The sequence below is a fragment of the Dreissena polymorpha genome, chromosome 2 (genome assembly GCF_020536995.1).
Source record: "Dreissena polymorpha isolate Duluth1 chromosome 2, UMN_Dpol_1.0, whole genome shotgun sequence".
NCBI lineage: Eukaryota > Metazoa > Mollusca > Bivalvia > Myida > Dreissenidae > Dreissena > Dreissena polymorpha.
In genome coordinates, this window is record NC_068356.1 from 140,092,355 (window position 1) to 140,104,808 (window position 12,454).

At 34.6% G+C, this 12,454-nt stretch overlaps 1 protein-coding gene across 5 annotated transcripts in view; it reads left to right on the top strand.

Annotated features, from left to right (window-relative positions):
• The window catches only part of LOC127869210 (CAD protein-like), a 134,381-nt gene that overhangs the window by 89,529 nt on the left and 32,398 nt on the right, over positions 1–12,454 (top strand). For all 5 annotated transcript variants that reach the window (XM_052411572.1, XM_052411573.1, XM_052411570.1 and 2 more), the window contains exons 27-28: positions 1,014–1,268; positions 8,804–8,885. In XM_052411572.1, the coding sequence (XP_052267532.1) occupies positions 1,014–1,268; positions 8,804–8,885 (337 nt within the window). The remainder of the gene's footprint in view (positions 1–1,013; positions 1,269–8,803; positions 8,886–12,454) is intronic.

Here is a 12,454-nt window from a genome sequence, read left to right on the forward strand (position 1 = left end):
TTGACGAAACTACTCTTACCTGACATACCACAATAGACTCCACCCAAACCATCCCCCGTGCCCTCCCCCCCCTCCCCCCTCCCCACCCTCCCCCCTTCCCCTCCATATTTTTTTTTTTTTTTTTTTTTTTTTAAGATCATCTCACAAATGACCACCACACCCTCACACTATACCCCCACCCCACCCCCCACCCCACCCCCCACCCCACCCCCCACCCCACCCCCCCACCCCACCCCCCCACCCCACCCCCCACCCCACCCCCCCACCCCACCCCCCCCCATTTTTTTTTTTTTTTTTTTTTCTAAGATCATCTCACAAATTACCACCACACCCTCACACTTTACCCCCACCCCACCCCCACCCCACCCCCCCCCATTTTTTTTTTTTTTTTTTTAAGATCATCTCAGAAATTACCACCACACCCTCACACTATACCCCCCCCCCCCCATCGCCCCCCCCCACCCCCCCCCCCCCTCGCCCCTGATTTTTTTATTTTTTTTTTCGCTTTTTTTGAAGATAATGTAATAAATGTCCACAACCCCACACTATACACCCCTCTTCACTCCACCCCTCCCTCCTTTGTGATTGAAAATGAGAGTTCCTTCACCTTTAAAAAGAAAATAGATGAGCAGTCTGCACCCGCAAGGCTTGTTTTTATGTTGCATCCACCAGTTTTTTGGTATAAAATATACTTGTTCTTTTTGAACTTACATTATTTTTGACAGCCTGTACTTTAAAATTACTTCTTCTACAAAAATATCTTACATTATATAACTTGAAAATACAAATGTCAATTTCAGCACTGTCTGTTTGGTTTTCCTGTTAAACAATAATTTCTCATTTTCTTATATCCTTTTAAACAATAATTTCTCATTTTGTAATATCATCCCAAAACCAAAACAGAAAAGAGTTAAACTTTTCCTTGACTTTAGGCAAAGTGTGTTAGTTTGGAAGACTAATAATACAGTATCCACATGTTTGCTAGTTTCCCAGTAGGTTTTTCTTCCCATCAGGTCCGTCCGATAGACTGGCCTTATGACGACATTGAAAGTGATGATGCTGGAAAATCTGGGAAAACACCCAATCAGCAGACGATAGCAGACTACCTGTCGGAGAACAAGTTTGACCTAGTTATCAACCTCCCGTTGCGTAACAGCTCCCAGCGCGCCTCTTCCTTTGTCACCCAGGGCTACAAGACCCGCCGTATGGCTATTGACTATTCTGTGCCACTGATCACAGATGTGAAGTGTACCAAGATGTTTGTGCAGGTACAATGCTTTTTTAAACTCTACTGCCAAAGGCAGAAGAGCTTATTGGATGGCATGGTGTCTGTGTGTGTGTTAGACGTTGTATTGTTTATCCGATAAAGTCCACAGTTTTCATCCGATTCTTTTCAAACTTACTCAGTGTCTTTATATTAATGAGGACTCGAACCCTATTGATTTTCAGGTCACTGGGTCAAAGGTCAAGGTCACTGTAGGTCAAAGGTCAAGGTCACAGTGACAGTGTTTAAAGCAGTAGAGCGATTCAGCCCTCATGGGCCTCTTGTTTGTTTACACCTTTTATTTTAAGATTGAAACTAAATACATATACAATGTTAACAATAACACAATTATGCAATGCAATCAGAGATGAAAAAACATATGCATCACATTTAGCTATCTTTATAATAGAAGTCGATGACGTGCAAAGAATATAGCTTATTAAAATTTCACTACCTTTTATAATACAGATGTGAAGAACATTTTAACATAATACACAGGCAATATGAAGCTGCATCATATAGTTTTGATACATACTTTTTATGCCCCCGGTAGGGTGGCATATAGCAGTTGAACTGTCCGTCAGTCTGTCAGTCAGTCTGTCCGTCCGTAGGTCCGAAAACTTTAACATTGGCCATAACTTAAAAAATATTGAAGAAAGCAACTTGATATTTGGCATGCATGTGTATCTCATGGAGCTTCACATTTTGAGTGGTGAAAGGTCAAGGTCATTCTTCAATGTCAAAAGTAAAAAAATACAAACCAAGGGATGTAATAAGCTTTAAAAGGGAGATAATTTCAAAACCTGCCAAATGATATGTTGAAATTTTATTTCAAAGAGGTGCAATAGGGGGCATTGTGTTTCTGACAAACACATCTCTTGTTTGGTAAATATCAATGGGCCGTGCTCTGTCAAAAGAGGGTTGAATGCATGTGCGTAGTGTCATCCCAGATTAGCCTGAGCAGTTTGCACAGGCTTATCAGGGACAAAACTTTTAGCCTAAACTTGATTTTTGCTAAAAAGGGACTTTCTTTAAACAGAAAATATTGTACAAGCAGAAATTGTTGTCCTTGATCAGCCTGCACAGACTAATCTGGGACGACACTTTACGCACATTTCACTGAGCCTGCCCCAAATAATCTTCAAAAGAATCTGAGTGTAAAGTTTCCTGTATTTAATATACTCATAAGGGTGAAGTGCTTACTTTTGCTAATGTTAATGATTTAAAGTACAATCAAGTGCATATATCTGTATTTGATTCTACATAACATAACAGTACTACAGGTACAGTTCATGATGTACGCGTTGTTATTTAGACCAATTCAAATATTTATGAAAGTCTGCAAACAGTAAATTTGTATAATACATTTATCTATGAATGGCACACGTATGGTGCCAACCCCACTGTGTTAAATGTACTTTTGAGAGGGTATATAGTTTGGTATGGATATCAGATATGAAAACTGTGTGACCTCTTATAGTTAATATAATGGTGTTAACCATCTGAAGAATATTATAAACAACTTGTCCACTGGTCATGAAACTGTTTGGTACTCATCATTTAACTGTTACTTACTGTTGTATATCATGCACTCGCCATTTAACTGTGTGATATGTTACTTACTGTTGTATATCATGCACAACTCACCATTTAACTGTGATATGTTACTTACTGTTGTATATCATGCACAACTCACCATTTAACTGTGTGCTATGTTACTTACTGTTGTATATCATGCACAACTCACTATTCAACTGAGTGATATGTTACTTACTGTTGTATATCATGCACAACTCACCATTTACCTGTGTGATATGTTACTTACTGTTGTATATCATGCACAACTCACCACTAAACTGAGTGATATGTTACTTACTGTTGTATATCATGCACAACTCACCATTTAACAGTGTGATATGTAACTTACTGTTGTATATCATGCACAACTCACCATTAAACTGAGTGAAATGTTACTTACTGTTGTATATCATGCACAACTCACCATTTACCTGTGTGATATGTTACTTACTATTGTATATCGTGCACAACTCGCCTCTTAACTGTGTGATATGTTACTTACTGTTTTATATTATGCACAACTCGCCATTAAACTGTGTGATATGTTACTTGCTGTTGTATATTATCCACAACTCACCATTAACATACTGTTGTATATCATGCACAACTCACCATTTAATTGTGTGATATGTAAGTTACTGTTGTATATCATGCACAACTCACCATTAACTTACTGTTGTATATCATGCACAACTCACCATTAACTTACTGTTGTATATCATGCACAACTCACCATTAACTTACTGTTGTATATCATGCACAACTCACAATTAACTTACTGTTGTATATCATGCACAACTCACCATTAACTTACTGTTGTATATCATGCACAACTAAACCATTAACTTACTGTTGTATATCATGCACAACTCACCATTTAATTGTGTGATATGTAACTTACTGTTGTATATCATGCACAACTTACCTTTAACTTACTGTTGTATATCATGCACAACTCACCATTAAATTGTGTGATATGTAACTTACTGTTGTATATCATGCACAACTCACCATTAACTTACTGTTGTATATCATGCACAACTCATCATTTAATTGTGTGATATGTAACTTACTGTTGTATATCATGCACAACTCACCATTTTACTGTGTGATATGTTACTTACTGTTGTATATCATGCACAACTCACCATTTAACTGCGTGATATGTTACTTACTGTTGTATAACATGAACAACTCACCATTTAATTGTGTGATATGTAACTTACTGTTGTATATCATGCACAACTCACCATTTAATTGTGTGATATGTAACTTTCTGTTGTATATCATGCATAACTCACCATTTAACTGTGTGATATGCAACTAACTGTTGTATATTATGCATAACTCACCATTTAACAGTGTGATATGTAACTTACTGTTGTATATTATGCATAACTCACCATTTAACTGTGTGATATGTAACTTACTGTTGTATATCATGCATAACTAACCATTTAACTGTGTGATATGTTACTTACTGTTGTATATCATGCACAACTCACCGTTTAACTGTGTGCTATGTTACTTACTGTTGTATATTATGCACAACTCACCATTTAACTGTGTGATATGTAACTTACTGTTGTATATCGTGCATAACTCACCATGCAACTGTGTGATATTTAACTTACTGTTGTATATCATGCACAACTCACCATTCAATTGTGTGATATGTAAGTTACTGTTGTATATCATGCACAACTCACAATTAACTTACTGTTGTATATCATGCACAACTCACCATGTAATTGTGTGATATGTAACTTACTGTTGTATATCATGCACAACTCACCATTAACTTACTGTTGTATATCATGCACAACTCACCATTTAATTGTGTGATATGCAACTTACTGTTGTATATCATGCACAACTCACCATTTAATTGTGTGATATGTAAGTTTCTGTTGTATATCATGCACAACTCACCATTAACTTACTGTTGTATATCATGCACAACTCACCATTAACTTTCTGTTGTATATCATGCACAACTCACCATTAACTTACTGTTGTATATCATGCACAACTCACCATTAACTTACTGTTGTATATAATGCACAACTAAACCATTACCCTACTGTTGTATATCATGCACAACTTACCATTTAACTGTGTGATATGTTACTTACTGTTGTATATCATGCACAACTCACCATTTAATTGTGTGATATGTTACTTACTGTTGTATATCATGCACAACTCACCATTTAATTGTGTGATATGTAAGTTACTTTTGTATATCGTTCACAACTCACCATTTAACTGTGTGATATGTTACTTACTGTTGTATATCATGCACAACTCACCACTAAACTGAGTGATATGTTACTTACTGTTGTATATCATGCACAACTCACCATTTAACAGTGTGATATGTAACTTACTGTTGTATATCATGCACAACTCACCATTAAACTGAGTGATATGTTACTTACTGTTGTATATCATGCACAACTCACCATTTACCTGTGTGATATGTTAATTACTATTGTATATCATGCACAACTCACCACTAAACTGTGTGATATGTAACTTACTGTTTTATATTATGCACATCTCGCCATTAAACTGTGTGATATGTTACTTACTGTTGTATATCATGCACAACTCACCATTTACCTGTGTGATATGTTACTTACTATTGTATATCGTGCACAACTCGCCTCTTAACTGTGTGATATGTTACTTACTGTTTTATATTATGCACAACTCGCCATTAAACTGTGTGATATGTTACTTGCTGTTGTATATTATCCACAACTCACCATTAACATACTGTTGTATATCATGCACAACTCACCATTTAATTGTGTGATATGTAAGTTACTGTTGTATATCATGCACAACTCACCATTAACTTACTGTTGTATATCATGCACAACTCACCATTAACTTACTGTTGTATATCATGCACAACTCACCATTAACTTACTGTTGTATATCATGCACAACTCACAATTAACTTACTGTTGTATATCATGCACAACTCACCATTAACTTACTGTTGTATATCATGCACAACTAAACCATTAACTTACTGTTGTATATCATGCACAACTCACCATTTAATTGTGTGATATGTAACTTACTGTTGTATATCATGCACAACTTACCTTTAACTTACTGTTGTATATCATGCACAACTCACCATTAAATTGTGTGATATGTAACTTACTGTTGTATATCATGCACAACTCACCATTAACTTACTGTTGTATATCATGCACAACTCACCATTTAATTGTGTGATATGTAACTTACTGTTGTATATCATGCACAACTCACCATTTTACTGTGTGATATGTTACTTACTGTTGTATATCATGCACAACTCACCATTTAACTGCGTGATATGTTACTTACTGTTGTATAACATGAACAACTCACCATTTAATTGTGTGATATGTAACTTACTGTTGTATATCATGCACAACTCACCATTTAATTGTGTGATATGCAACTTTCTGTTGTATATCATGCATAACTCACCATTTAACTGTGTGATATGCAACTAACTGTTGTATATTATGCATAACTCACCATTTAACAGTGTGATATGTAACTTACTGTTGTATATTATGCATAACTCACCATTTAACTGTGTGATATGTAACTTACTGTTGTATATCATGCATAACTAACCATTTAACTGTGTGATATGTTACTTACTGTTGTATATCATGCACAACTCACCGTTTAACTGTGTGCTATGTTACTTACTGTTGTTTATTATGCACAACTCACCATTTAACTGTGTGATATGTAACTTACTGTTGTATATCGTGCATAACTCACCATTCAATTGTGTGATATGTAAGTTACTGTTGTATATCATGCACAACTCACAATTAACTTACTGTTGTATATCATGCACAACTCACCATGTAATTGTGTGATATGTAACTTACTGTTGTATATCATGCACAACTCACCATTAACTTACTGTTGTATATCATGCACAACTCACCATTTAATTGTGTGATATGCAACTTACTGTTGTATATCATGCACAACTCACCATTTAATTGTGTGATATGTAAGTTTCTGTTGTATATCATGCACAACTCACCATTAACTTACTGTTGTATATCATGCACAACTCACCATTAACTTTCTGTTGTATATCATGCACAACTCACCATTAACTTACTGTTGTATATCATGCACAACTCACCATTAACTTACTGTTGTATATAATGCACAACTAAACCATTACCCTACTGTTGTATATCATGCACAACTCACCATTTAATTGTGTAATATGTCACTTACTGTTGTATATCATGCACAACTCACCATTTAATTGTGTGATATGTAAGTTACTGTTGTATATCATGCACAACTCACCATTCAACTGTGTGATATGCAACTTACTGTTGTATATCATGCACAACTCACCATTTAACTGTGTGATATGTTACTAACTGTTGTATATCATGCACAACTTACCATTTAACTGTGTGATATGTTACTTACTGTTGTATATCATGCACAACTCACCATTTAATTGTGTGATATGTTACTTACTGTTGTATATCATGCACAACTCACCATTTAATTGTGTGATATGTAAGTTACTTTTGTATATCGTTCACAACTCACCATTTAACTGTGTGATATGCAACTTACTGTTGTATATCATGCATAACTCACCATTTAACTGTGTGATATGTAACTTACGGTTGTATATCATGCACAACTCACCATTTAACTGTGTGATATGTAACTAACTGTTGTATATCATGCATAACTAACCATTATGTTACTTACTGTTGTATATCATGCACAACTCACCATTTAACTGTGTGATATGTTACTTACTATTGTATATTATGCACAACGCACCATTTAACTGTGTGATATGTTACTTACTGTTGTATATCATGCACAACTCACTATTAACTTACTGTTCTTTATCATGCACAACTCACCATTTAATTGTGTGATATGTAACTTATTGTTGTATATCATGCACAACTCACCATTAACCTACTGTTGTATATCATGCACAACTCACCATTTAATTGTGTGATATGCAACTTACTGTTGTATATCATGCACAACACACCATTAAATTGTGTGATATGTAAGTTACTGTTGTATATCATGCACAACTCACCATTAACTTACTGTTGTATATCATGCACAACTCAACATTAACTTATTGTTGTATATCATGCACAACTCACCATTAACTTACTGTTGTATATCATGCACAACTCACCATTAACTACTGTTGTATATCATGCACAACTCACCATTAACTTACTGTTGTATATCATGCACAACTCACCATTAACTACTGTTGTATATCATGCACAACTCACCATTAACTTACTGTTGTATATCATGCACAACTCAACATTAACTTACTGTTGTATTTCATGCACTACTAAGCCGTTAACCTACTGTTGTATATCATGCACAACTCACCATTTAATTGTGTGATATGTAAGTTACTGTTGTATATCATGCACAACTCACCATTTAACTGTGTGATATGTAACTTACTGTAGTATATAATGCACAACTCACCATTTAATTGTGTGATATGTAACTTACTGTAGTATATAATGCACAACTCACCATGTAATTGTGTGATATGTAAGTTACTGTTGTATATCATGCACAACTCACCATTTAATTGTGTGATATGTAACTTACTGTTGTATATCATGCATTACTCACCATTAACTTACTGTTGTATATCATGCACAACTCGCCTTTTAATTGTGTGATATGTAATTTACTGTTGTATATCATGCACAACTCACCATTTAATTGTGTGATATGTAAGTTACTGTTGTATATCATGCACAACTCACCATTTTACCGTGTGATATGCAATTTACTGTTGTATATCATGCATAACTCACCATTTAACTGTGTGATATGTACTTTACTGTTGTATATCATGCACAATTCACCATTTAACTCTGTGATATGTTTCAATAGGCTCTACGTCTGCTCCGCACAGCCCCTCCCATGAAGACACATGTGGACTGTATTGCCTCTCACCGGGTCATCAGGCTGCCAGGTATGTCCTGAAATATTGTTACAGGTTTAAATTTGTATTGCACTGACTTTTTTTGCTACAGATGTTTTTGCTACAGAAGATATGAAGATATGAAGGGCACTCAATTAGTCCCATGTGCACTAAATAAGTCCCATATGCACTAAATTAGTCCCATGTGCACAAAATTAGTCCCATGTGCACAAAATTAGTCACATGTGCACTAAATTAGTCCCATGTGCACTAAATTAGTCCCATTTGCACTATATTAGTCCCCTGTGCACTAAATTTGTCCCATGTGCACTAAATTAGCCCCATGTGCACTAAATTAGTACTATATTAGTCTCCTGTGCACTACTCCTATAAATATGAGGTCGATTTACATGCTTTAACGGCATCAAATTCATATAACAGCACAGAATAATCATGCAATAAATTATTAAACATAACATATAAACATTATTTTACTAATTGCATTAGAAAAATGTTTATACAAACTTACAAGTAATGATAGTCCAGACCTTAAAACACTACCACTGTTCAAATTCCATATTGTTGCCATATAGCACTGTGTAAATTGAAAGTTGCATAATGTTACCTCATTGGTCGGTTATAAATACATTGTTTCTCTATATATAGTATTCGATTTAGACGAAAATAATAATTTCAAGGAATGTCATATTAGTTTTCCATTAAAACTTTGATCTTGCCGTGTGTGTTTATGGACGTTATTAATTATGTTATACTTATTTTTGTATTTCATTAAGAATTAGAACGTGTAGCCCTTTTTGTTAACTGTTTTTAGCAAACGATTCGCGGCTAAATAAGACACGGAAAATGGTTAAAGCGACACTTTCATTTAAAGGTTTAATGTGAACAATATTAAATGAAGCCTTTTTTGGTATTAATATATTTTATTGACATGTTAAATTCGATACTTGAAAAGGTGTTTAGTCTTTAAAAAGATGTCGCTGATATTGTTAATTTCAATAACTCTGATAATAATATGCTTAATGTTGTATAAGAAATTGAATAGTTTCACTGAGTTGTATTCCCGCCTAAAATCCGATATCGTAAAACGCGCAACGGTTAAGAATAAGGTCTGAATAAGTTTAGGTATTCAAATCCGAATATCTGCAGCTGTGCCAGCTGGGAAGCCCCGTTTTAGCTTTAACAACCGAAAGCGAAACAACATACTTTTTTAAGTCTTGCACTAAGACTCCATGATCACAAGTATAGGTCCCTGCTGTGGCGTATGACACCATAGTGCTATTTAGTATTGGTCGGCACAGTATCTGATCATAAAGTGATAATTGGTTTGTGCTGAACACAGGGGCAATAAAACCACAGATCTATCGATAAACAAGATTATTGAGTTATCTTTTATTGAACACCGCGATAAAAATGCTCAAACCACGGACTCTAGATTATACGGATAAGAAACATGGCAACATTCTCAGAATCATCACTGCTATATGTGTAATCACCTAACAATTCGTCTAAAAATAATTTATATATTTGAGTTGAAGACGATGTACTGTTGTATAAGTCTGAATAAACTATCTGTCTGCCTGTCTAAATCTAAGCCGTCATCGTCCCAGTGAAAAAAAATATGATTTTGAATAGTTGGACATGATGCCCTGATGTCAAAATACGAAATGCGTAACACCGACCGTGATATTCAAGAATCTTTAATAAATTGATAATTTAAGGTAAATAACATTTCATATAATTATACATAAGTCCCTCGTTGATAATTAACAGCAAACAATGAATGTTTTTGACACCCATTTTATTTCAAGTATGCATGCAAAGCCGAATAAAATCGAGAGGATCCGCTATAAAAGCTGTTTCATCATAAAGTTATCACCCTTTCTGTGTTATAAACAAGAGCTAAAATCGTTAATTTGTTAAGATTTATTTATAATAAGCTTTATTGATATGTTTCGTGAACAAAATACCACAATATATTCCATCAAAAATATAATAATCATGGCAAAGGAAATTCAATGGCCGGTTTCTAAACAAAAGCATAATCGCCAAGATCGTAGCATCAGTTCAGTGCGTTAGGAACGCGCGCTACTTTCTTCCGCCTTCATTCCTTAATTACTTTCGTTTTTTTAAACAATTTTTTTCTATCGTATACAGAATTCTATTCTCCTAAGCAAGATGTAATTTTTAAAACTGAACTCCAAATATAAACGCTACAAATTGGTATTAAGTACGAACATGTCAACCGTAAATCTAGATTCTAAAGCTCCAATACGGTATGATATTTGCAAAAGTTAAAGTTATAACTCGCCGGGCTGTCGAAATCAGAAGAAACACTTAATATATGTTTATATATCTGTTTACTACGGAACGTAAGCTTTCTAATGATATATAATTTGTCAAAATCGGCCGAGAAATGAAACTATAATTCAACAAAAGACGTGAGTGGGTACATCAAAATGTATAACCTCGGCGCTTCGCTTTACGCTAATTGTACAAGATCGATAGCCACAACACGGTAAAACGCGCGGTGGTAAAACATAAAATGTGTATTTCTTGTGTTTATCTCGCTATAAATCCATTAATAGCAACGGGAGTATACTAAAACGTATATTTTTTGAAAGAGGAATTAATAAGCAACAAGATAACGTATAAACCAATAAAATCGAATGAATAGTTTTTGCATAAGATTGAATTTACTACAGTAAGGGTCAAATACTCGAATCATCTCCTATCAATATACACTCCGTAATACAACTGGTAGTTTTAACACATACATATAGGTTTCATTTAATTAAAAAGTACAGAAAGCTAAAAAGTGATGTGGTTTGTTGTACAACAACAATTGGTTATGTGTAACCTATTCAAAAAATAATTTCGTTCAAGATAATTCAATGTAATTCTATAAACGACAAACACACTTCATGTGTTGTGTATGTTTATTTTTAAAAATGTACATTCTGTAAGTGGTTTAAAAGCACAATTTTTACACATTTAAGAGGTAATCGCTCACATTTATGTCTAATTAATGATAATTTTATGCATTAGCAAAGATTTAACGAGAAAAACTGAAGTTTAAGTTGAACTCAATTTGCTATAGGAAAACGACGGTAGCCGTTTAGACGTAAGCGGGGTAGCTTACGTCTAATTATTTGGACTACCTGTGCACTAAATTAGTCCCATGTGCACTCAATTAGTCCCATGTGCACTATATTAATCCCATGTGCACGAAATTAGTCCCATGTGCACTAAATTTGTCCAAGATGCACTAAATTAGTCGTATGTGCACTTAATTAGACCCATGTGCACTAAATTAGTCCCATGTGCACTAAATTAGTCCCATGTGCACTATATTAGTCCCGTGTGCATTAAATTTGTCCCATATGCACTAAATTAGTCCCATGTGCACTAAATTAGACCCATGTGCATTAAATTAGTCCCATGTGAAAGCTTCAATACACTATAAACATTGGCTAGATGTCATTATGAAGTGTGCACTATGAGTACCTCCATCCTACAGTGTTTATTAGTAAATACTGTGTTGTTATTTCTTATTGATTAGTTCGATGAAATTTCAATTTATGAAAGAACATGCTTTGTCT